Source organism: Rattus rattus, chromosome 3, assembly GCF_011064425.1.
Source record: "Rattus rattus isolate New Zealand chromosome 3, Rrattus_CSIRO_v1, whole genome shotgun sequence".
NCBI lineage: Eukaryota > Metazoa > Chordata > Mammalia > Rodentia > Muridae > Rattus > Rattus rattus.
Window position 1 is genome coordinate 113,167,052 of NC_046156.1, and position 27,212 is coordinate 113,194,263.

The window sequence follows — 27,212 nt, forward strand, 5'->3', positions numbered from 1 at the left end:
CTAGCCAAAGCAATCAGACAATGAAAGAAGATCAAAGGGATACAGATTGGAAAGGAAGAAGTCAAAATATCAGTATCTGCAGGCGATATGATTGTATACTTAAGTGATCCCAAAAGTTCCCCCATCAAACTACTAAACCTGCTAAACACCTTCACCAAAGTGTCTGCATATAAAATTAACTCAAATAAATCAGTAGCCTTCCTCTACACAAAAGAGAAACAAGCCGAGAAAGAAATTAGGGAAATGATACCCTTCATAACAGTCCCAAATAATATAAAATACCTCGGTGTGACTTTAACCAAGTGAAAGATCTGTTTGATAAGAACTTCAAGCTTCTGAAGAAAGAAATTGAAGATCTCAGAAGATGGAAAGCTCTCCCATGCTCATAGATTGGCAGGATTAACATAGTAAAAATGGCCATTTTACCAAAAGCGATCTACAGATTCAATGCAATCCCCATCAAAATACCAATCCAATTCTTCAGAGAGTTAGACAGAACAATTTGCAAATTCATCTGGAATAACAAAAAACCCAGGATAGCTAAAACTATCCAGAACAATAAAAAGACTTCCGGGGTCATAAGGGAAATGCAAATCAAAACAACCCTGAGATTCCACCTCACACCAGTCAGAATGGCTAAGGTCAAAAACTCTGGTGATAGCAGATGCTGGTGAGGATGTGGTGAAAGAGGAACACTCCTCCATTGTTGGTGGGATTGCAGACTAGTACAACCATTCTGGAAATCAGTCTGGAGGTTCCTCAGAAAATTGGACATTGAACTACCTGAGGACCCAGATATACCTCTCTTGGGCATATACCCAAAAGATGCCCCAACATATAACAAAGACACCTGCTCCACTATGTTCATAGGAGCCTTATTTATAATAGCCAGAAGCTGGAAAGAACCCAGATGCCCTTCAACAGAGGAACGGATACAGAAAAATGTGGTACATCTACACAATGGAATACTACCAGCTATCAAAACAGTGACTTCATGAAATTATAGGCAAATGGATGGAACTGGAAAATATCATCCTGAGTGAGGTAACCCAATCACAGAAAAAAAACACACATGGTATGCACTCATTGATAAGTGGCTATAGCCCAAATGCTTGAATTACCCTAGATGCACAGAACACATGAAACTCAAGATGGATGATCAAAATGAGAATGCTTCACTCCTTCTTTAAAAAGGAAACAAGAATACTCTTGGGAGGGAATAGGGAGGCAAAGTTTAGAACAGAGGCAGAAGGAACACCCATTCAGAGCCTGCCCCACATGTGGCCCATACATGTAGAGCCACCCAATTAGACAAGATGGATGAAGCAACGAAGTGCAGACTGACAGGAACCGAATGTAGATCTCTCCTGAGAGACACAGCCAGAATACAGCAAATACAGAGGCGAATGCCAGCAGCAAACCACTGAACTGAGAATAGGACCCCGTTGAAGGAATCAGAGAAAGGACTGAAGAGCTTGAAGGGGGCTTGAGACCCCCATATGAACAACAATGCCAAGCAACCAGAGCTTCCAGGGACTAAGCCACTACCCAAAGACTATACATGGACTGACCCTGGACTCTGACCTCATAGGTAGCAATGAATATCCTAGTAAGAGCACCAGTGGAAGGGGGAAGCCCTGGGTCCTGCCAAGACTGAACCCCCAGTGAACGTGATTGTTGAGGGGAGGGTGGTAATGGATGAGGAGGGGAACCACCACATAGAAGGGGAGGGGGAGGGGCTAGGTGGATGTTGGCCTGGAAACCGGGAAAGGGAATAACAATTGAAATGTAAATAAGAAATACTCAAGTTAATAAAGATGGAGGAAAAAAAAAAGAAAGGGTGGAGACGGAGAAGGGGAGTTGGAGAGAGAGGGGGAAAGCGAGAGAGAGACAGAGACAGAGACAGAGACAGATGAGAAGAAAGAGACTGGGAGGAGAAGGAAGAAGAATGGAGGGAGAGGAGGAAGCTACCATGAGGGGAGACGGACCATGAGCAGGTGACTGGGAGAAACAGCACGTGTCTAGGGCACACCAAAGGCAGGTAGCTAGGTCAGCAATCAGAAAAGTAATTGTCAAAGCCAAATAAAATGACTGAATAGTCTGAATCTCATATATTTGTAAGCTGGTCGGGGTTAAGCTTAAAGTGGTTGTACTACAGCTAATTGATGTGTCTGATACTTTTATGTTTGATATGGTTTAAGAAAACGAGGTTGGGGATGTAGCTCAGTGGCAGAATGCTTGGCCAGCATGCATGGGCTCCTACGATCAAGTTCTCGGACAAGAAAAAGAAAAGAAGATGGTCATTTTAGTCGGAGACTGTCAACTCACAGAACCAAGGACAAAATCAAAGAGCAGCATGTAAAATGTCCTGTATATATGGGCTGACACCCCAACTTCAACCAAGAGCCATGTACTGGGGCCTGCACAGCTGTGACAGTCACAGTGAGCCCGTCCGCCTTTTACAGTTGGGTGCTTCCCCTCTCGACATATGACTTAAATGATTAGTAGTAAATTGTCAGTCACTTGGGTATTCATGAAGAACTTCATGAAGAACAGAGTCTTGGGTATTTTTCTAGGAAAACAGTCTGAGTTTAATCATGGGCAGAGAGGTGGCCATACAATGCCACCTCATTTAATGTTGAGAAAATGCTATAAGTAAAGGAATTTAATGGTGGGCCACACTAAGGTTTCTGAAGTGATCTTGTCAGTTGTGCAAAGTTACGCGTGGTGGACAGTCATGAAGTCACACTGAAAACACCGAAACATCACAAAGGCCAGCTGCATATGGAACCAAGCAAGACCTAAACAGGTCTGTACACAGCAGGGACCTGGAGATGTGGCTCAGTGGTAGAACATGATCTGGGATGCAAGAGGCTGAGGGGTCACCCTCAGAATCAAAAACAAAACAAAGAATGCTTTGCTGTCAGTGGACCTTGTATTCTTAAGACTGATTTAAACCAGTGAATGCGGATCACCAAAGGATTTGGTTAGTCAGTCTTTTACTAGCATCAAGGAAAGTAACACTCTACAGCTTTAATCTGGACAGAAACAAAAGCTGACCTTGGGCTATAAAATCAGAGCCACAGAATTGCCAAGTAAGACATTCAGCTTAGATTTCTGACACGAATTCTGAGTTTGGAAAGCTTAAATATAAAATATGACGAGAGAACCAATTTCTATTTTTAAGGCTCATTTGTCGAAGGTTGTATCACCGGACCTCCTACTTCAGTAGTTTCTTCAGTTGTCACCTATAGTCCTGACACACACACACACACACACACACACACACACACACACACACACACGCAGATGTACACATGCATGTGCACATACATGCACATATCCTATAGAGAAAGGAAGAAGAGGGCCAGCTCAGTCCTGGAACCTAGACAGAGGCGGAGGGAGGGAACCAAGCACACTAACCTATCCTATGACCCACACATACCATGGTGGCAGGCGTGCCCCAAGTATAAATTTAAAAAATTGTTTTACAAAGGAAACGAGAATAAGAATAAGGTGGATGGCTCTGATTCTTATTTGGGACCCCTTGATTACCTTAAGTTCCTGTGGAAGTAGGAGCCAACGGACTCCAGGGAGGTTGTCCAAAAGCACAGCACTGGCTGCATCGTACTGCTGGGCACTGGGGCTGGCGCTGAGATGTAATTTCCCGGGCCGAAGAGCTCGTTCGAAGAACAAGCTGAAGAAATGGTCCAGACGAGGTGTGTTCTCAACCTGGCAAAAGGCACTGGAGAAGCAGGAGCTGGAAGTGAGCCCAGGCTGTGGAGGGGACCAGGACCTGCACTAGCTCAGGGGACTGGCCCTGCCCCAGCACTGACACTCCCTCCTCCAGTTCCTGAAGTCACAGCTACTGCTGTGGGGTGACTGAAGGAGGACACCAGGGAAGAACTGCTGGGCCAACACAGGGCCACGTGCACAATAAAGGGCCAAAATACACACTTCCTTTCTTTCTATCTTCCAACCATTTACAACTCCCAATGTCTTTCAGGTCATGGAGGATAAGAGAGATTCTGAACTCTGCAGTACAATAGATTTGGCTTTGAATGTTCTTACTAGGCAACTCTCATATGGCCAATCAGCAGGCCTCTCTCTGAATTTTGGTTTCCAAGTTAAAACTGGGGTTAATGTGACCCAACTCACCTTCAAATCACCTAGCGTCACTACACACAGCTCCTTATGGTGCTTATTATGAGTATACGGGAAGTACAAAACACAGAGCTAAGTTATTTTTCTCCTCAATAGTGGCACAAGCATTGGAGGGAGGAAGGGAAGACAAAAAGAAGGGATACAGAAAGACAGAGGGGACTGGAGAGATTAAATAGCTGATTTAGACAAGCAAGAGCAGCCCAGCATTAATCACAACTTTTCCTTGGACCAGCTCAGGAGATGACACAACGGCTGTTTTGTATCATACCGAAGTAACACTCGCTGACTCATCCTCCAAATATCTAAGTGCCTACTTTGTTCCAGCCACCGTTCTCTTTGCTGGGAGTACAACAACAGAATCAGACAAAAGACAATGAATGCCTGCTGCGCATACATGCTGAAGGACTAAGGCAAGGAGATGACGGATGGTGGGACAGATGGACAGTCAGATGTTTTTTCACGTCTTTATTTTAAAGAGAGGATCTGCATGAACTTGTGAGGTCACATGTCCCTTCAGCTTCCCAAAGAGCTGCAACTGTAAGCATGCAACTTTGTACCCAGTCAGCATGCTATTTTAGAGAAAATGGTTACGAAACACTCTGAAATAGGCCGTTTAAGTTGATATCCCTGTCTGAAGACGACCAGGCAGGAGGGAAGAGGGCAGAGTCTATGGTGGGGCAAATGTTGCCAGTGTATAAATAAGCAGGGACTGGCATGGTTTGAGATCTGATCAGACAGGTAGGTAGATGGGACCCAGGTAGTAATGCTGGTCATTCTAACTGCTTTACAGAAATTAATTAATGGAGCAGGAATAAAGACAGAGACCCAGAAACAGCTACTATAGTACCATGGAGCTGCTGTTAGGCAGGAAAATGGTGCATACAGAGAGGAATGGGTGGAGTGGACAAGCACTGTAGATAGAGAAAGGAAATATAGCTTTAATCATAACACTAATAGGAAATAGCTCATAACTTTAAATGATCATTAAGTCTGGGGACCTTTGAAAAACCTTTTTGAAATCTTTTTATAGAAAAAAGCTTAATTAAGAATTGTTACAAAATGTCTATTAGTAACTGCTTGTATCCATGTGCTTCTTAAAGAACACAGACATTTTCCCATTCGTTTTCGTGGTTTGCCCTTCAAATTCCTGTTTGAATAAGGAAAAATTAATTAAATTTGCTGCTATAAAGAGAAACGTTCATATCAATAGGAGGTGAAGTGCAGAGAAACTAGGCCCATCTGCCCTTAACCTACTCTGTGGACCACATAACTTCAGCATTTGTTGACATGCATGAAATCCACCACAGAAAGGTTTTTTTTTGTTTTGTTTTGTTTTTGTTTTGTTTTGTTTTGTTTTGTTTTTTTCAGAGCTGAGGACCGAACCCAGGGCCTTGCGCTTGCTAGGCAAGCGCTCTACCACTGAGCTAAATCCCCAACCCCACAGAAAGTTTATCTTTGATAATTTCTCAATTTGTGCAAACAGCTCAACTAGGGCACAATACAGTAAAGTTTCCAGTCTAACAGAACTCTAAAAAAGCAATTAACACCACAGTCTCATTCCACATAGATTAAGTCACATTAGGAAACGGAGAAGGCACTGTGTTTGGATGACCAGCCTTTTGCACCTCATTTATTGAAAGTTCCTCATAAGTAATCAAGTCTGGGAGGGACGTAGCTCCCCACAGTTTCCTCCAGCACAAAATGTGATTAAAAAATGATCTCTCCAGATTAACATAATCACAGAAGTTCATCTCTGATGCCTTGAGCACAGTCCTACTAAACTTTCCCCATAGACAATCAGAGAGAGATATCACCAAGTTTTTAAAAAAATGCATCAACTATCTTTCAGTGTCTATACTGGTGTACTCTGGTGTTCGAGCAGAGGCACCACGTTTGCCTGCAGAGGCACCACGTTTGCCTGCAGAGGCACCGGAATCTGCAGAAATCCTACTGGAGAAAAATATTTTCCAGGCATAATTCTGTACATTCAAATGATTAACAGTTACCTCAATTTTTCCCCTTCAAATCAAGAAATATGTATCACATTATAAAACCAAAGGCACCTACAACAGGCCACAGCTCCAAGAATGAGCGATGGGTAAGCGCCTGACCTTATAGGACACCTGCATGATCCTCCCCAGGGCTCAGGCGACATCTCAGGAGAAGGTGAGACTCAGAGGGTATGGAAGGAGGCGAGCAGCACAAAGATGTCCTCTGGAACTCACTACGGCTACAGTTATCTACACAAGACCTGTACAAGACGGTACGGTAGGCATTGTGCCATGGATGGGGAGGGCCCTAGCAAACAGTTCCAGATAATGCTCGAACACCTGTAAGTGACCTCAATAAACTCAGTGGGTCACACAAAAGACATGGAAGTAGGAGGGGGCTTGTGGGAGGAAAGAGGGTTTCAGTAGTAGTAGGAGGAGGTGAGAGGGTCATGAAGAGTGAGGATGACTACAAACTTACAAGAAAAGAGAAGCAGAAGGTCAGCATGAAACGGAAGGCAAACTCGTGTTTTACAGAGAATACGTGAAGGAACACACAGCACTGTACCATTCCGTACTGTGCACCTGACTCCTACTAACTGTGCTCTGTTCATTTATTTTGACTTTTGAGACAAGGTCTATAACTCAGACTGGCCTGAAAACCACTTAAATAGCCTAGGTCAGCCTTGAACTTACAGTAATCCTCATGCCTCAGACTCACAAATGCTGAGTTTACAGATGTGAGCCACTATGCCTAGCTAAATGCACATTTTGGATTAAACTTTTTGAATAAAGAAGCATTTTGGGGCAGTATGATAGCAAGAAAACCAAAATATTTTACTTAAAACCTCACTCTTGTCTATATGCTATACAGACATGTGCTATCTATCTGCCTCTAAACAAGAGAACCAGTATGTGCCGGTTACTATACATCACAATAAGGCCTTGTAATCACTAGATCCTGTATAATTAGTAGTTTATATGAGTTTCCATATGGTACATTACGGGATACAATGTGGAAGGAGAAATAGCATCAGGCTCACTAAAATCTGGTGTGGCGGTTCATGCCCACAGTCCCAGCACCTGAAGGCTGAGGGAGCTCAATCATGAGCTCTCACCATCCCAGGCTACAGAGCAAGGCCTAGGTCCATGTGAGCTACACAGCAAGATCCTGCCTTGAAAATTAATTCATGGTTGAATTAAATAAAAATTTAAAGAGAAAGAAAACATGAGGGGACTGTCACAAGGCAAGGAGTAAACAAACCAAACAGCCTGCTTCTCAGGCAAGGGCACTACCAGACCCAGAGGATGACACAGAAGACACTGGATGTGAGACAGATTTCAGAGAAACACTCACCTGTCTAAAGAACCATACATGAACTTTAGGGTTTGGGCGACGTCCTCTGTCATGTTCCTTAGCTGGGGGAGAGGAACTCTTAAACAATAACAAAACAAAACAAAAAAAAAAAAAAAAAAAAAAACAAAAAAAAAAAAAAAAAAAAAGAGGAGTTTGTGACATGATCTGATGACACTGACCTCCATTTGGTCAGCTGCGGGCAGAGTGTAAAGGGAGCTTACCCCATAATGAGGTCACCCAGACGTAGGAAGTCACTTTGGTATTGCAGTCACTGTTTTACCAAAGATGTACAACATCAGGGGGAGAAATACCCTGTGCTGAGCCTTGACCCCCATATTCTCCAGTGAATAAAATATGGGCTCACTAAGTCCAAAGCCCATTCCTGTGAAGTCTGAGTGGAAGAAAACACCCCGCCCAGTTACCACTGTGGTGTCTACACTGACAGCCTGAAGACAGGGCAATAATACTTCCCCAGTGCAGCGCCTTGGGATCATGGACCCTTCACAGGGAGTTTGCTTTTTGACAAAAGCGCCATGATGGTAATGAGGCAGGCCTTGTTACCGTTATTTTACTTTTGTTGTTGTTGTTGCCATAGTTTCAGAAATGTTTAAAGGGAAACAAAAAGATCCCAACTCACTCTTCAGCAGGCAGGCCAATTAACAGCAACTTGTCAGACTCTTTCAAGTAAGCAACATGAATTTGTTTCCCATTTACATGGAGGGATGAGCTAAAAAAAAAAAAACAAAAACATAAATTCAACATGCAGTTAGAATATCTTTAACTGTTACAAAACTTTAAAAATATCCTTAAAAGGTTACACATGGTATAATTTAAGAACTGAATTGCTTAATAAGCAAATTTCTTGCCACATACCTAACTGACACACAGAAAAGGCAGGGGTTTTGTAACAACAAAAGCACATTTGGAATTATCTCCACCTCCAAGACACACAAAAGTAGAATCATTACATGCTAACAATCCCGTGGCGGAAGGACTGCTATGGGTTTGAAGCCAGTTTGAGTGACACAGTGAGTCCCAGGCCAACAGGGCCACATAATGAGACCCTGTCTAAAACTCGGGGATGTGTGAAATGTTTTCTTGACATGAAGTATCTACACACAGTTTAGGATATTTTTAAAAGACTCTGTGTCCTAGCTCATTAATTCCACAGCCCCTCTGGGATTGCCCATGTATGTATGGGCACAGTCACTAAGGAGATCACAAAGACAAAACAGCGATTGCACCTGGAGGATGCAGCCCAGTGTGAGACACGGGTTAGAAGCAAGTGATGGAACTCGGGCCATGCGCACATAGGGGCTCTAGGGGACTCCTGGACAGAGCAGGGGCACACCACGTGATGGCTGCCGAGGGAGTGCTTCTGTCACAAGCTGTTGCTATGTATATTTCATGCAATGTCTTCATGATTATACTTCACACAGCTGCAAACAATTAAATAACTTCTCAAAAGAAATACAATAACCAACTATGGGAATACAGGGAATGCAAGTGTGTGCTACTTCAAATATGAACTATGAAAAAGAATTTTCAAACTGGATTTTGTTTTTATGTTAAAGCATAAGGTACATATACCTTTAGGCAAACATTAACCTCTTTTATATCATACTAATCTTAATACAATTCTTAACAAAGAATGTGCAACAAGAACTGGAAGACATTTCACATTTATTGTTTCCTCAGAAAGGCTTTCCTAGCCGTCATCATTGCTTGCACAGGTTACCTCATGCCTTATCACTACTGACAAGAAGTGAAGTAGCATCCATCCTACACAGCAGAGAAAGACAAAGAACAAATCTACATGAAAAACCTTAGATGTTGCTAGAAACATTACTCCAGAGCTGGAGAGATGGCTTGCTAGTCAGGGGCACTCGCTGCTCTTCCAGAGGACAAGTGTTGTTCCCAGCCTTCATGTCAGGTAAGCATGGGTGCCTGTAACTCCAGCTTCAAGGAATCTGATACCTCTGGCTTCTGTGGGCAGCTATACTCATATTTGCAGAGGCCCATACCCATACACACACACACACACACACACACACACACACACACACACACACACACACACACACACAATTTAAAAAATATTTTTAAGAAATAAATGAGCACTTATATTTTATGACTGCATTCATTTCAAATGTCTACTGTAGCAACCCCTACCAGGTATGGTTAGCAAGTCGGCGGGTACCTGGGGCTTGAGCTGTGATATCCAGGATGACAAGGGCATAGGGTTTCTTTTGAAGGTGATAAAAATGTTCTGACATTGACCATGGCCAATATCTCTGAATATACTTGAAACAGACTTACTTGTTTTTATTTTGTGTGTTTGACTGTTTTACCTCCATGTTTGTCTGTATAGCCATGTGCTCACCTGGTGCCACCAGAGGCCATAAGAGGGCACCGGATCCCCTGGAACTAGAGTTACAGATAATTTGAGATACTGTGTGGGTGCTAGAAACCAAGTCCAGATCCTCTGCAAAAGCAGCCAATGTTCCTAATCTCTGAGCCATCTCTCCAGCTCCTACATCTATACTTTAAGCCTGGGTAAACTGTATGATTTATGAAGTAATAGCTGAACAGAGCTATTAAAAATTAAAAAGAGAGGCTGGGGCCTAGCTCAGTGGTACTCAGTGTGGGACTGGTGGGGCCTAGCTCAGTGGTTCTCAGCCTGTGACTGGCAGATGTGTACCTTTTTGATCCCTCCAGTGAATGAAGGAAAGAATAAACAGAATAATAGACAGAGGTTTGACAAGCTGCTTCAATAGATATAAATTTATATATGAAATGAAGTGTCAAGAACCACTGTCTGCAAATCTATAGAATCAGTCTGCCCATGTATTAAAATCTATACAATCAGTCTGCCCATGTATTAAAATCTATAGAATCAGTCTGCCCATGTATTAAAATCTATAGAATCAGTCTGCCCATGTATTAAAATCTATACAATCAGTCTGCCCATGTATTAAAATCTATAGAATCAGTCTGCCCATGTATTAAAATCTATAGAATCAGTCTGCCCATGTATTAAAATCTATACAATCAGTCTGCCCATGTATTAACAGTCAGAGATTTGTGCCTCACTTTTACTTAGGAAAACAAGTAAATTCTCCCCATTATTTTACAAATCCCACATTGTCTAAAACATTTACATGTAATTTTTACCAGGAGATGGGAAAAATAAAGGTAAAAATCTGAAAAATCAGTTGGGGATTTAGCTCAGTGGTAGAGCGCTTGCCTAGAAAGTGCAAGGCCCTGGGTTCAGTCCTCAGCTCCGGAAAAAAAAAAAGAAAAGAAAAAAAAATCTGAAAAATCCAACTTCATATTTTATCAGTAATATGGAAGCTCTTAAAGCTTGAAGTAAGCTTTTTATCACGAATTTTAGATTACTTGAAATACTAAAGTATAAAAATTATAATAATTTATTTTATAAAAAGCTAAAATAGAAAGCTCTGGGCTCTTCATCCCTTGCCTTAACAATAACATCCGAGCCAGGCCTGACAATCAATGAGGAGTTCTTTACTGGCTAAGAAGTTCTCTGTCCTCTCCCTCCCTTCTCCGTCTTTCCTTCCCTCCCCTCCCCTCTCCTCTCGCTCCCCTAGTGTAGGACGTGGACCCAAGGCCACTTGCTGTGTGCTGACTACAGTTCCACCTCTGCAGGACCATCTGACTTGTGACTTTTGTCTTTTCGTCACTAAATAAAATTCACATAACCCTGAATTCTGAAGTCTAAAGCACAGTCTGTATTTCTCTATTATTATTGTAAAGTCAGAGTATCTTCTAATGGTGTAAAAAATTTAGCTTAGTGACTTGACAATCACAATAAAAATACGAGGAAGCCAAGTTGCGTAAAAATGCCATGTTTAAAAGATAAAACTCTCTTATAAAGTGATTATGTGCACTTGGATGTGTGCGTACACCTGCATGCCTGTGTGTGTGTGTGTGTGTGTGTGTGTGTGTGTGTGTGTGTGTGTGTGTGTGTGTCATAGTTTGAGCGTGAAGTTGGAGGACAACTTATAGAAGTCTGTTTTCTCATTTCACCATCTGGTTCCAGGGACAGCAAGCACCTTTCCTCTTAAACCATCTTTCCAACTCAGAGACAACATTTTCATTAAGAATTGTAACTACAGGTAAATAGCTAACTCTGTCAATTAAATGATGCTAGAAAATCCTAGACCTGTAGCTGAATTAAAAACACACACTTGAGATAAAATCAATGTTTGGCCAAAACCAATGCACAGCTATCCTCCTCACAACAGGGAATGGTTCCTATCAGAGATAACTAAAGGTGAGAACGTGAAGACAGAGTTTAGCATCATTACCTAGTGACTTGTGTCCCAGTTACACTTTCCAGCATGTCACAGAGTGTGAGAAAAATCCCCCTCACACTCTTGAGTTTCTGAGATGCTTCAGACACAGGGTAATGGTAAAGCATTTCCTGCGGTTGGGGAAAGGAAACAGAGGATCAGGCTCCTAGACGCTCCAACCAACTTTCGTCCCAAAGTTCAGATTTTGTATTAAGAACAAAACAGGATCCTTTCAGCTTCAGCCTTAGCTAGTTTCGCTCAGTCCCAGGACAGAGCTATGCCTGGTATGTTAACACTTCAGCAAGCATTTCCAACGCCACACTTGAAAGTCATTTAGAGACTACAAAGACAAAATCTACACAATTAACTGAAATTACCGATTTCAAATAGTGCTTTCAGCTTTAATCCCCACATGAAACCCACAGGAGCCTTTAATTTCTTTCATACTGAACCTTAAAAGATACTCATCACGTCTGGTAATGTTATTAATATTTACTTAATTTACAAAGTGGGAATATCAAACTGAAGAAGTGCAAACGGGAAGGAAAGAGTATCACAGGATTATAAAATCTGACTTGAGTCTAAGAGGGCTTAACTAGCACAAATTAATCCATATGATAAGTCATGTTCTATTTTAAATTACAGAAAATGCTAATTTACAGGATAATTTACAAAATGCTAAATGTTTTTCTATTTTTAGTGAGAACCTATTTCCAGGAGCTTTTACTGGAATAAAATAATGACTCCCCACGTAGGCGCTCCACTGTGCTGACGAAGGCAGAGATGGGTAGCGTGAGCCTCTCTCCCTGCTGAGACTGAAGCAATATTTAATTTCTCACAGGGCAACTTAAAAATCAGACAAAATTAAAACTTCTAAGTAGAAGCCCTGAAGAATTCAGAGTAACTTCTAGTTGCTCAAATCACTACAATTGTTACAATAGGAAGTGCACACTCCTGCTGATCACACGGGCCTAGCTTTCCTTGGTTCTTTTTCTAAAGATTGTTAAACATCTATCCGAGAAATAGTTACCTGCTGTGGGGTCCATGAATGCACACTTTTACATTATCACAGATATGATACACTGAGCATACCTTCTGCTTATATTTATTGTGAATGCCTAAGACATGTAGATCATTCACTATCTGCTACGGATATGTTTGCCAAGTACTGAATAATAATGATTCACATGTTTCCGCACTTTTCATTATGAAAATAGCTACAAAGTGTTTTCTTATAATTTTTATTATTTTTTTTAAAGTATTAATACTTTATTTTCAACAAAACGTTGATCCACATCTGCACAGTTCCCTTTCAGGACCAGGAAGTAAGGCAAGGTTTCCATGCCTGTGGCATCGCATGCTAATACTGACAGCACTGTTTGGAGACTTTGTTTGCTATCTCTGCCCTCCAGTATTTTGTTCTATAGCAGACTTTGGTCTATGACTATGAGAGGCCAGTATCTTCCACTTCCCCTTTGTAGGAGGACTGGCTTTCCCGTCTTCCCAGGCCATACGCTTTTGCATCCCAGGTTTAGGGGATGCTCAAGTTACAACTGGGATGAACCTTGCTTGAGTCAATCATCTTTGCAGCCCAACCATTCTTTCATTTGGCAATGCTCAACCTGCTTTGACTTTCCAGCTACTTAGACTGTGACTATTTGACATCCAGCAAAAGATGTCTAGTGGTTTATTTTTGAGTGAACTACAAACCTTGATGACTAAACAGATGGATGTATACTAACATAAGCCTCTTGGCCAAAAATTTTTATGAAACCATGCCAAAGCCACATTTCAACAACAACAGCAGAAACAAGATCTAACTTGCTTGTTGGGAGTATTGGCTTAGATTTGTTTGATTTCCCTTAATATTAAGTAATGTTTATATAGAAGAGGGATACTGCCTGTTTTTTTTTTTTAATTACAAACACACGACAAAACAAACTTCAGAACATATTTAAAACGGCAAGCTGACATATTTATACATTGTTCTTATTAGCTGTTGGCAGGTCTAAGACACAGACATTCAGAAATCATGGTTTAGTGGAGCTACTACTGGGTGTGGCTGAACACAAGTCCTTAACATAGCCTCAGGGCTCACAGGTCAGAAGACGTAGGGCCTTCTAGGGGGATGGAGGGGCTGACGGGGTTCAGCCCATGTATTCTTGAGTTGTTCAGCTTCACCATGGAGTAATTCTGGACAAGTCCAATTAATAACACAGATCAATTGCTGAATTTCTTAATAGCAGATTAGTTTAAATATACAAGGATTGTTTCATCCATTTTCATTCTGCTGTGGTATTGGTCTCCACCTGTAAGTTCAATCCATCCCATTACGAATCCTTTGGGGATATGCAGCCTTTGATTCACAGTTTACAGTACAAATACCCTGATATATCATTTATTTGCTATTCATTATTATGCTTTCAAAATTCAGTGTCTTTAAACCAAGTTTGTAATTAGCATTGCTTGGAGCAGTTCAGAGCATTGTTTGTCTTCCTTCCTCCTCCTCCTCCTCTTCTTCTCCCTCCAGTCTCTGTCCCTAGAGCAAGGGTCTAGGGGTGGGAACTTAGGCTCTTTTGGCGTGCAGCATTTCAATGAGAAGGTTATTGTAGGGCACATCCCCATTCACGTGCTTGTAGTACAGGTAGTCTTCTGCCTGTTTGCTGATTGCCCGGATTTCTGGTAGTCGAAGAAGCAGTTGTCCAAATTTCTCAGTTTGTTGTGGGTAGTTGCAAAGTGTGTAGTCCAGCAGGGCAGCATTGACCTGCTCTTGGACGCCTTCCACCAGCTGGAAGTTCTCAAGATTCTTGACATCTGAGCTGAACAGCACCAGGAACTTCAGACACACAAACTCCCGCTGATCAAACTGAAGGGAACGGAGTCTCACCACCAGCTCCTGGGCGAGACTCAGGAGGTTGTTGAATGCGACTTCTGTGTTTGAGATGATGCTGGAGTAGTCCACGTGTTCTCCGGTAACCAGGAAGATTGTCCCTTCCTTCCCGTGTGCTACTTGCCGGTAAATGTGATCCAGGATCAAGAGCTCACTCCAGCAGTTCTGAAGCAGCTTCATTTGGTCATCAACCTTCAGTTCCCTGAAGAAGATACTACTCCTGGCCCACTCAACAATGGAGAACAGGGTCTGGTCCGCCATTTTGCACAAGAGCCCAAACGCGCTCAGCTTTTCCTGCCTGTTCCGGTTATTCTGCTCTTGCTGTAGGTAAGCCATGATTTTCGCTTGAACTTGGGGCTCATCTGGTTCACACTTCAAAAGTTCCAATATCAGGTGAGGGATGCTTGCCGGGGAGCTTGTCTGGTAACCATCCATGTAGGAGTAGCCCATCATTGACTCGGGCGAGCTGGAGTAGGGGTCTGGGTACTCAGACTTGATGGCCCGATTAGGAAAGTGACCATATGGTTGGTAACCATGCAGACTGCCATGAGGTGGCATTGTCATGCTAATGGGAGAAGTGACAAAGGGACTTCTGTCATAGTCTGTCGGAGGCAAGGCTACATGGCTCAGAGGTAGGCCTTTGGAGGCAGAATGAATGTTCTGAATTGCAGAGGTCAGGTCTGAGGGCATCGCTTGGATCACCTGAGACATGGCTTCCAGCTTAAGTCCATTGGCTCGAATGAGGGCTTTCTTCTGCTGTTTCAAGGCCCTGTCTCTCTTGTACATTGGCCCGAACTTATTTCTGCCTCCTCGCATGCGGTCAGCTCTCACGGCTTCCAGCTTCATTCCAACGTCGATACATTTTTTGAACCGACAGTAAGGACATCGTTTTCTCTGCGTCTTGTCAATTTGGCAGTTCTGGTTCTCTATGCACGTGTACCTTTTCTGGTTTTGGACTGTTCGCTTAAAGAAACCCTTGCAGCTTTCACAGGTGAGGAGACCGTAATGATACCCAGATACTTTATCGCCACACACAGGACACAGCTCTTCCAGATCTTCATCATAGGAGTAATTCACCATTTTAAATTGAGACACTTGCATGTTTTCCGGCATCTGCCCCTGTTCCCCATGCGATCGGACCAGTCCTGAGGCTTCCGTCTCCACTTTGGGCAGCATGACAAGGCGGCTGCGGGCGGGAATGGGGCGTCGGTGTCGGTCCGGAAGTCCAGCACGTTTTTCCCGGTGTTGTTCCTCAAGTTTGGGGGAGTGTCGAGTCTCTGATCCTGGTGCAGATGCTTTCTGATCCTACGTATCTACTTCTACGTATCATCTACATCTCATAATTTTTATTATTTATTTCTAGAAATTAAGTCAAAGGAATTAAAATCTTCTGTGATGTAGACATAATAAATTTAAACCATGTCCAACAAATTCTTCCATTCTGTTTTGGTGAAATAGCAAATGCTGCTTTAAATAGTCTTTGACTAGCTTTTTACAAGTCTCCATCTTGTAATTTAAAGACAAGCTCTGTAACAATTATGTAACTCTCAGGGAAAGAGATGACCCCATGACATTTTGTTGTAAAGTATCGTATGAGTAAAAAAGGCCATTTAAAGAAGTCTCCACAGCAGTCTTAAAAGCCTTGGTATTGAAGGGCTGGCAGGCTCTGAAGTGCCCAGCCAATTTAATTAGCTGTATTTTTAAAGTCCTTGTTAGGAGCCTGCACTTACAGATGCTTCCACTCTGTGTGACAAGAATAAAGAGCCTCTCCTAATTATGGTATTGATACAGAACTGACCACATTCAGGAACCTGTTCATCTGTGAGGCATCTGCACATTTTCCCAGGGAGAAACAGGCAATGACGTGAGGGCTCAGCAGTCTTCTCACTAGAAAAGCTCGGGATAGTACCTCAAAACCTGGGGGTGGGGGTGTTAAAAAACTAAATGTTTAAAGGTCTCATTTGTTCTAAAGATGCGAGGAGTCAGCAGGTATGGGAAATTAGAGTGATTATCGCTGGGTGTCTATGTATTCCCCAGAGCACAGAAAATGCCAAGTGGGACATCTACAACTAAGCTGACCTTTACCATTTTCAACTTTTTATTAAACAGACAGAAAAACAACACAAGGAAACACACACATCACGTTATAACCTGCAAAAGCACATGAAGAGAGCTTTTGGTCTTTCCCTGTTGTTTAGAACACCTGAATGGTACATCTGCTTTTCTCTTGTTTATTTTAAAACACATTGTAACATGTGATACATAGAGGACAGCAACAAGGCCCAGCTAACTCATGTAATATACAGCATAGCATGTGATAGGCAGACAGACAAGGCCCAGCTAGCTCATGTAATATACAGCATAGCATGTGATATGCAGACAGACAAGGCCCAGCTAACTCATGTAATATACAGCATAGCATGTGATATGCAGACAGACAAGGCACAGCTAACCCTTCTTTTTCCTCTGTAAGTCTAAGGTTGCAGGATGGAAAGTCTCCCCACTTCCTCAGCATATGTGAGCAGACACTCACCTCCTCCCGGGCTACCTCTGACTGGAGCTGCAGTGTGAGGTACATGGTGATGTGTGGGATGCTCAGGGTACTGTGCTGGGTGGCATCAGCCTCTGACCCACAGAGGAGTTTCATCAAATCATTTGTGCTCGACTGTGCCTTTTTCTTTTTTGGTTGGGCTGTTTCCTTTTTCACAGCATATGCATTTTCAAATGTCAGCTTTACCTGAAAAGAAGAAAACAAAATGTTTGGTTTTTCAACAAGGCAGATATCATTTTATTTATTCATTTTAACAAAGGAAGACATGCGCTGACAGGTATAGCCAGGAGTGCACAGAGTGGAGATAGCACCTCAGAGCGAGGTCAAAAGGTAAAGACAGTGAGTCCCCTTGTGTCTGTATCTAGCTCCTTGCACAGTGGTGGGTACACATATATATGAAATTACAAATGTTTATTGATTGAAAAGTACAATATTCTACACAAAACTCATTCACGCAGCTGCAGTCACTGACTACACAGAGAAGCACCATGGAAGAGCAGAAATCCACCTCATTTGAGTGCAGAATAGTCCCTGCACGTCTTCAGTGCTAATGGCTCTGACCCCTCCAAAGCAGTGAAGAGGGAGCTCAAGGGCAACCTTGCCTATTGGGAGTTGTCTTTCCTTCTAAGTGCAACAGGTTTCAAATATTCTTCTCTCAGACAGCCTTTATAGCTCTTTAAAGTGTCAAAGATGGCTGCATCAAACAAGCAGCCACTGGCATGTGGCACTCTGTACCACTAGGAGGATTACCTGTCACTTTTATCAGGATAGTTTTAATTTCACAGCCTGATGTCAAGACTGGTCAGAATCCAGAATGTGGCTGCTTTCCAGCTGCTGAAAGGCACCTTCCACTTCTCAGGTACCTCCCCTTGGAAACAGAGACACTTACCCAGTGCCAGCTGGCCATCAACAACCCACCCATGTCAGAGATGCACTGGTGTGTGCATAGGATGAATGCTGCTGTCATCATCATGAATTCAGTAGCCACACAGTGCTTTGAATGTTTACATTAAAAAAATGTCCCCTTAAAGGGAACAATTCAGCGCTTGCCTAGCAAGCGCAAGGCCCTGGGTTCGGTCCCCAGCTCCAAAAAGGAAAAGAAAAAATAATATTTAAAAAGGGAACAATTCATAAAGTTTTAAGTTTAGAGCCAAATGGTGTCTGTCAAAATAAGAGTAAGCTGGGCATGACGGCTGTTCCCTTTAATCCCCCAAGTGCAGGTGGACCTCCATGAGTTCAAGGTCAGCCTGGTCTATACCAAAAGTTCCAGGTCAGATAGGGCTATACAGTAAGACTCTGCCTTTAATTAATTAATTAACTAATTAATGTTTGGTCAAGAATAAATAAGACTAGCTAATGCTTGAAAGCAGGTAACATTGTATTAAGGCAGAAAGTTCCATTTGAGGAAAATATTTAAAGACTAAAAACAATACTAAAAATTCCTATTTTAATAATTTATTATAAAGTACCATTCTAACTCTAAATATGTGGTAAGTACTAACATTTTGAGCCTACCCCACATGTGGCCCATACATATATAGCCACCAAACTAGATAAGGTGGATGAAGCAAAGAAGTGCAGGCTGACAGGAACTGGATGTAGATCTTTCCTGAGAGACACACCCAGAATACAGCAAATACATAGGCGAATGCCAGCAGCAAACCACTGAACTGAGAATGGGACCCCTGTTAAAGGAATCAGAGAAAGAACTGGAAGAGCTTGAAGGGGTTCGAGACCCCTTATGAACAACAATGCCAAGCAACCAGAGCTTCCAAGGACTAAGCCACTACCCAAAGACTATACATGGACTGACCCTGGGCTCCAACCGCATAGGTAGCAATGAATAGCCTAGTAAGAGCACCAGTGGAAGGGGAAGCCCTTGGTCCTGCTAAGACTGAACCCCCAGTGAACGGGATTGTTGAGGAGAAGGCGGTAATGGGGGGAGGATGGGAAGGGGAACACCCATAGAGAAGGGGAAGGGTATGTTGGCCTGGAAACCGGGAAAGGGAATAACACTCGAAATGTAAATAAGAAATATCCAATTTAATAAAGATGGAGAAAAAATAACTTTTATATACTTTCATTTAAAGTATTAAATCTGTTAAAACAAAACAAACAAAACCACCTACAACCCTAATCTATCCAACTGCTACAAGTATTATATTGTTTAAAAGAAAAAAAAATATATAAAACATATTGAAAAAAATCTTCCAAAAGAGAAAGCATCAGGTATTCCTTTCTTGTCGGCAGAGAAGTAAGTGTTTGGGATTGTGTTCAATTTGATTATCTGGAGCTGGTAGTGGCTTGTACCAAAGTGAACTAAGTTAGACACACACATTCTTTTCTAAGACTTGAGATTTGTTGTGTGAGAAAGTTTCTTTTGTTTGAAAAGTGTTGTCAAACATTCACATGATAAGGCCTGGTCTGTGGTACAGTGCCAGTGGGAGGCTGGAAGGTCTTCATGTAAGTGGGGGCCCAGGGGAATATGAAGGAGTCTGATCCCTGTTCCTTAGAGTTTACTGTGGGGAACGCTCATCCTGGATGTGAGAGGCACCATTCCATGGTGTGGGGTCCCAGACTGAATCAAAGGGGGAAAAAAGAAAACCCAGCTGAGCACGCACTTCCAGGACTGCCCAGAGTGAAGAGTCTCTTTGAAGGCTCCTGTGGCCATAGGCTCTGCCATGCATTTCCTGCTGTGACAGACTTTCTCCTTTCAAACCAAGAGTCAATATGAACCTGCGGCCTGAAAGCTGCATTAGGTCAGGTGTTTGGTCCCAGCTCTGAGATGAGTAACAAATACAGCTCACAGCAGAGAACCTCTAAAACTACACGCCAGAACGAACTGTTCTGTCAGTCGATGCTTAAGATAGCTATACAGTGATGGATGCTAATCTACTGTAGCAAAGACAGGAGTTCAAATTCACTTAGACGCATACACTTAGTGAAGATGAAGTGTGCTGGCACTAGCAGGGACTTACATGGAGCGCAGGAAGGGAAACTTCAAGTGGGAAAGCCTGGTGTCTATGGAATTAAAAAAAAAAAGTTTCCTGTAAACACAATGTGAAAACATGGGGTTGTGGTACCTGGACACTGTATCAAAAACATCTGGGTAGAAAATTAATGTATGCTTAGAGAAAAACAAACTAAACAAATATTTAAAAAAGTTAGCAAACCTACCTAAGGATGATCAAGGTGTTTTTATTTTTAAACTGATGAAAATTAACATATAATTAAAGTGAGAGAGAATTGAGTGCACCCAGTTTTAGGAATTATTATCTTAGATGTGAGTTGACTATCTGGGGACTCTGTGGGTAAGCACACTTGCCTTCATTCCTGATGACCCGAGTTTGATCTTTGAGAGCCACATGACAGAGAGAACCAATTCCTGGTTGTACACTGACCTCCAATAAGTGTGCATAATGGATAAATGTTACAAAAACAGACACAAACAGGCTACAAGAGTAAGCAATATTTAGTGTCAAAGATGACAGCTGTTCTGTGGTGTGTGTTGGGGGAGGTTACTCACAGTAGGAGGATCCCCAGAAAGGAACCTCAGAGAAAGAGCCATGGCTGGAGGGCATCTTCTCCAGCTTAGGTTCTTATGGGTGGGAAGGTGTAAATATTGGGTCTGATTCCCCTCAAAAAATAAGAAGAGGGAAAAATGAGTTGGTAAACTAAAAGTTTTACTAATTTAAACTTTAGAAAGCAGCAATAACCTAACATTTAATACCACTCCAGTATGCTTATGGAAAGGGGCACATGTGCATTAAACCTAACTTTGCTAGTATCTTTTGCAAACACCATCACCTCTTTTCTGTGATGCAGGGGCCTTTACACCTTGCCATGACCAGAAGAGAAATACACCCTATGGGGTCACCCATTAAAATTCTTTAAGGAACTGTTTTAGCACTACTCTGATTTAAGAAAGATCAGTTCCATCATGCAAAGATAATTACACTTCAGAAAGACATGTCTAAAGTCCAATATGGTAAGCAACTATAAATGCGGAGAAATTCAGCTGCCTTAGGAAAAGGAGACATTAAGGGACAACTTATAACTAAATAAAAAGATAAGAACCATTTTTAAAAAAAGGTTAACGAAACTTAAAGGCACTATGTGGTTACAGGGATAATCTTTTCTTCCTTCCTCTCTCTCTCTCTCTTCTTAAAGATTTATTTATTTTATGTATGAGTACACTGTAGCTGTCTTCAGACACACCAGAAGAGGGCATCAGATCTTATTACAGATGGTTGTGAGCCACCATGTGGTTGCTGGGAATTGAACTCAGGACCTCTGGAAGAGCACTCTTAACCACTGAGCCATCTCTCTAGCCCAGGATAACATTTTTTAAAGCATATCTAATAAACCTTATTTGAAACTCCTTTTAGTGTTCTGACGCTCTTCCACAGCATTTAACATGCATCCCATATCTCCTGCCTCCTTTACTTGTGCGACATGCCCAGCCTATCTCTCTCCCTTCCCGGCTCAGTAATGATGCCCAGGTTCCCTCGGGTCCATGGATGAGATTTCTATAACCCATTGTTTCCCAACCTTATGGCTTTGGTTATCTCTTCCCCACTTCTGTCTTCAACTCATGCTATGTAAGAAGCAATTCCTCTTTAACCTCTATCAAACACATCCTCCCTCTTAGCTCCAGCCCTCTCTGAAGGTGCACACTGCAGGCTGTGAGAGCCTGATGCTGGCAGAGTTGGTCTGCCTCGCACCTGAGTCAGCACGGGCCCTCCTCTCAGCTCCAAGGCTCTCAGCAATCTTATCCATTCTCCTTCAGCTGGCAAGTGGCACTTCAAAACTCAAGAACAGCGGGTAAGGAATTAGTCTAATTGGTGCAGCAAATCCTCCTCCAGCCTCTTCCCCTTTTAGGCAATCTCACTGAGTTGTGTAAGGCAAAACTCTCTAAATCTGAAATGCTATAAAATTCCAGATATTTTGAGCATCAATGTGGTGCTTTAAAAGTTTTAAATTTTAAGTATTTAGTGTTTCAGGTTGCTCTATATAGGGAGGTTCAGCCATGCAATACTCCCAAATTGAGTCAACTGTGCTCCCATGATCCTGCTCCATCACATGCTGGCTATTTCTCTCCCCCCACTCCTCTTTCCCCCTCTCTCCCTCTCTTTCTCCCTCTCTCCCTTCCTCCTTTTCTTCTTTTCTCAGCACTAACCACTCCTGACTGCAAGCATTTTTGGTAAGGAATATTCAGCCTACACTACTAATATATCAAATATTACTGTGGTTATACACGGTTCAGTCTGTCTCATTGTGTAGTAGTTCTCTGGCCTCTTTTTCATGATGCTGTGTGTGCTGAGCTTTTTCTTTTCTTTTTTTTTCCATCTATGAGGTGTGGCATGGAGGTATGATGTGGTCTCCCAATGCCTTTCTTCCCATTACACTGTCTGTTGGAGGACAAGAAGCTGCAGAACCCCGAGTGCATACTTAATGTCACTGTTCAGTCCGTTTGGGTTGAAGTCTCCAGTGGGATTATTTATAAACCTGCATTTCTTCTTCCTGTTGCTGGAGGGACTGTTTCGCTCATGTCATAGTCACAAGCCAGTGGAACAAAGCCTCAGGCAGGCCTATCTCAGCCGCGTCTGGAACCGAGACATCAGGGTCCACATAGGTTAAAGTAAAAGGAAGGCGCATGCTTTGAGTTAGTTTAAAAAAATTAGTACTTTGAATAACTTATGGCAACTTAGAGAGAAAACCATTAAGCACTTTCTAAATTCTCTCTCCTTTGGATCTCATTAAACGGGCTAGCATAGCTCATAATCCTACTGCCTCAGCCTGCTGGGTGCTCCAGATTCCTTTCCTTTAAGTATAACATAGGAAGACTAACCACTGGAATCTTACAGGTGCCTTATGGTTAGGACCTAAGACGTGAGAAAATCCGTCTGAGGAGGTGGAGACGCACTCAGGAGCGCGGCAGAAGAGGTGGCAGCAAGACTGGAAGAGCAGAGGGTCCGCCACTAACGTCTTCTGGAGACACTGCACTCTGGAACCCTCAGCAACTGTGGTTGCCTGCACAAGACCTGCAGAAGATCAAGCCAATCTTTACTGCAGCATGGCGGGGGCGGGGGGGGGTGGAACTCAAGGCCCCACTCTTCCCTGAGGCGTTACAGGCAACTGATGGTCACTGAGGGAGGAGGGTCATCTCTCTTCATTGGTGTCATGGTGTGTTGACCATGTTCCACACCCATGTACACGCAAGCAGCTCTAATTGGACTGGGAGGGGAGTCTAGGAAACTGGAACAGGAGGAGATGGGGGTAGACAGGATGAAAAACATTGTGTTTATCCATGAAATTATTAAAGAATAGTTTTTTTTTAATTAAGCAACTTTAAAAAGAGTGATTTCTTGCCATGACATCTATGCCTGATGTGGTTCAGAGGCCTGGGGAGGTGGTTTGCAGGAAGTGTCTGAGGAACAGGATAGAGAAGCCTGGGTTTTCTAAGCGACATAATGGGAAGTTTGCTTAAGGACTTAGAAGACCAGCAGCCTGACAGAAATGTAAACTGCAGGCAGCAAAGACCAGGCTCAGTAGGTTTCAGGCATAAATTACGACTGAGAGGCAGATCAACCTTTGCACATGGCAGGAAAGAAAGGGAATGCAGTTTACCTATGCACCCAAACTCTGTGAGAGACTGAGGTAAAGGGGGCCGACTAATTAATCTAACAGGAAATCTAAAGCCACACAACATCCAGGTGTGGGTGTTGATAGCTGATTTTTGCCAGATTAAGAGTGGGAATTGGAAGTAAAAAAAAGAACAGAAACATTTGAAAAACTTGTATTTTAGCCAGAAATTGAATACGTTTAAAGTCGCTACTAATAAATATGGAGAGATTGGCACTATTCAAAAGAGGCCAAGGACTTTGCACTGGGACAATAGGAAAAGTATTCTGAAGAAATCTCAGGATTGACCAGGACCCCTTTCCAGCTCCACATTACATGCCGTAGCTCAAAAGTGTCAAATTATAACTCCTTTTGAAAGGACAGCTCTAAAAACCCAGACTGCACAGATAACTGCTTGTCTAGGATTCTTTGTCTTGTTTAGCTGGTAAAGCTAAGGGGGCCACTGTAGTAGCCATGGCTTAAGTAGGGCTACCGAGATTTAGACAAATGGCAGACCATGTGATGATACGTTTTGCAGGCATGCAGAATGCTAGAGTTACGGTATGACTCTGGAGGCTTCAACCAAAACTTCAAAGGCAAGTGGAGGAGGCCATAGAGTGTGTCGCAGGTTTATAGACTCCGTAGGCAGCCCTGACAGTTAGGTGGATGTGAAGGTATGAGAGTGAATCTGAAGCTGCAATGGAAAACCTACAAAGTCAGAAACATCAGGAACTTGGAGCATTGGCTGAGGGAAGCTGCCGCCTCGGTGAGCAGAGCCAGCCTAAGGTAGTTGCCATGTGGGCTTTGGCCAGCAGGGCCACAGGGGCAGGGCCGCCAAAGCTTCTGGAGTCACTGTTCCACTGTCTGTCCAGGAGGCAGACCTGGCTGCTTGGCTTAGTCTCGCTTAGGTCTGGCTCGTCCTCAGTCTCCCTGTTTCTTCCTATGTAATGAGAATGCTTATGGTATCATGGGAAATACGCAGTTTATTCTCATCTCGATGGATGTTCACAACTGAGTTAGTTTCATTAAGTCCTGAGGAGACTGTGGACTCATGCTTTTGAGCAATGAGGACCTGTTACAGCTCTGGAAATTCTTATGGAGGAACTAAATGCTCTTTCATTATAATGTAGGCACATGCCTGTGAATACAGGACGTAATGCTATGCATTGGGTCTTAAACGCCTGTTGTGCACACATGACCTGGTTGCCAGCATGTGACATCACTTGGGGGGGGTTAAGTGGAGCTTCGAAGAACATGGGGAGAAATGGGGTCACTGGAGGAGTGCTCTTGAGGAAGACATCTGGACCCAGCATCTTCCTAGCTCTCTCTTTGCCTTTCAGCTATAAGGAAGTAAGCCACTTTGTTCTATAGCTATCACTTACAATAAGGCTCTGCCTGCCTTATAGCTGCCTCTCCCTAGAGTCCTCCTCGGCGACACACAGAGCCAATTGGCCATGAACTCAAACCTCTGACACCATGTCACAGTGCTAGGGAGCTTAAGGTAAGTGGCATTAGCAGTGCACACGGTTCGCTGGCTGGCATGGGGTAGCCCAAGCTTCTACGCTCCTGCATGCCTTAAACTCCTACTTTACAAGGCCTAAGAGAAATACCATAGTTAGGTTTGTGGTGGTTTGAATAGGTATGACCCCGAGACTTGTATGTTTGAATGTTTGGCCCATGGGGAGGAGTGGCACTGTTAGATGGTGTGGCCTTGTTGGAGGAATTCTGTCATGGTGAGGGCTCATACCTCACGCTGTGAGGGCTCTTATGCTCAAGCTCTGCCCAGTGTGGACATGGTTCCGTTCTGCTGCCTGTGCATCAAGATATAGAGCTCTTGGCTCCTTCGGCACTAAGTCTGCCTGTACGTTGTCATGCTTTCTGCTACGATGACAACGGAGTAGACCCTGTAAGCCAGTGCCAGTTAAACATTTTCCTTTATAAGGGTTGCCATGCTCATGGTGTCTTTTCACAGTAATAGAGACCCTAACTGAGACAGGTTTTGAAACAACCAAAGCCATATTAAGAAACAACAAAAAACACTTCTTGCTAGGCATGGTGGCACTCACACTTACTCTCAGTACTTCAGAGGCAGAGGCAAGCAGATCTCTGAGTTCCAGGACAACTATGTACTTCTATAACCTAAGAGATACATTTACAGCTTTTTTATTTATTTACTTACTTTTTTTTTTTTTTTTTTTTTACTCAGAGTTTCTACATAGCTCTGGCTGTCCTTGAACTCGCTATGTAGACCAGGCTGGCCTGTAACTCACATACCTGTCTTTGCCTTGGGAGAGCTGGGATTAAAGGCATGCACCACCCTACCTGGCCCATGGCTTTTAAGGGATTCTTCCCAGAGCTGTGCTGTCACTGGCAAACACGGGCACTCTAAGGGTAGGCTGGCAATCAAGCTTACTTTTATGACTGCTGCTGCTTCCTTTACTTAGGATGAGTTTTATTTGTAGCTATCCCTCTACTTTTAGAACAGTGCCCCAGAGGTAAGTGTTAGCAAGAGGCGAAGCTGCCCTTGCTGCTCAAGGATTCACTGATTACACAGGATGAAAACTTCAGCATCTTACAAAGGAAACAGCACAGAATGCATGCACTTTAAGCAACACTCTACACAGAATAGGAAGGGATGTCCACACCTGCATTGGCCCAGGGATGCAGGACAGAACTCTTTCTATGTTTTCAGAAGTCACATCTACATCATTCACAGCAACAAGGACATCGCCTAAAAACAGAAAAACAAAAGACGACTGTGTGAATATTCCAAACCAAAGAGCTCCAGAATTGCAACATGAGAAAATAGCTATTCAGACGTCCTCAAGGTTATAATGGAAAATGTGGTGCATTTGGGGACTTTTCCAAAGTTATACCACACATTAGTGACACAGCCAATCTCCCAACTCATCTATTGTGCTGCCCAACACTGCTCCAGAACTCACTGCAACCCATGAATACTTAAAGATGTGAATATTTCTAGTCTTGGTGTAACTGGGTGAATTATGTGAACCCAAAGGACAAATGGAAATTTTGTTAAGTACTGAACTTAAAAAACTAAATCTAACCACTCAGACCCATAATTAAAAAAATCCAGCTGAAATTTTAATTAAGTCCATGTGGTACATCTTGGTGCAGTGATGTTTGCTGCCATCACTCCCTGGTGTCTACACAACAACTTCTGACAGGATCAACATGGCAGCACATGTCAATCAAAATCTTCTTTCCCATGACTGTTCTCCAAATGCTTGTATTTATCCCATTTCAAAATCAGGATCACTATTAAGATGAAATTTTACTTTCAAACTATTGATTCGAAACC

The 27,212-nt window shown here is 42.9% G+C and overlaps 2 protein-coding genes across 2 annotated transcripts in view; both read right to left on the reverse strand.

The window, feature by feature from the left end:
- Nucleotides 1-27,212, reverse strand: part of Intu (inturned planar cell polarity protein) — a 74,724-nt gene that overhangs the window by 23,440 nt on the left and 24,072 nt on the right. The window contains exons 3-8 of the mRNA XM_032898470.1: nucleotides 26,536-26,621; nucleotides 17,249-17,452; nucleotides 11,841-11,956; nucleotides 8,147-8,236; nucleotides 7,510-7,587; nucleotides 3,556-3,745 (exon numbers count right to left, since the gene is read on the reverse strand). Coding sequence (XP_032754361.1) covers nucleotides 3,556-3,745; nucleotides 7,510-7,587; nucleotides 8,147-8,236; nucleotides 11,841-11,956; nucleotides 17,249-17,452; nucleotides 26,536-26,621 — 764 coding nt within the window. The remainder of the gene's footprint in view (nucleotides 1-3,555; nucleotides 3,746-7,509; nucleotides 7,588-8,146; nucleotides 8,237-11,840; nucleotides 11,957-17,248; nucleotides 17,453-26,535; nucleotides 26,622-27,212) is intronic.
- Nucleotides 13,078-16,005, reverse strand: Nr5a2 (nuclear receptor subfamily 5 group A member 2). The gene has a single exon (XM_032898471.1). The coding sequence runs from the start codon at nucleotides 15,889-15,891 to the stop codon at nucleotides 14,392-14,394; it is 1,500 nt and encodes a 499-aa protein (XP_032754362.1). The 5' UTR covers nucleotides 15,892-16,005; the 3' UTR covers nucleotides 13,078-14,391.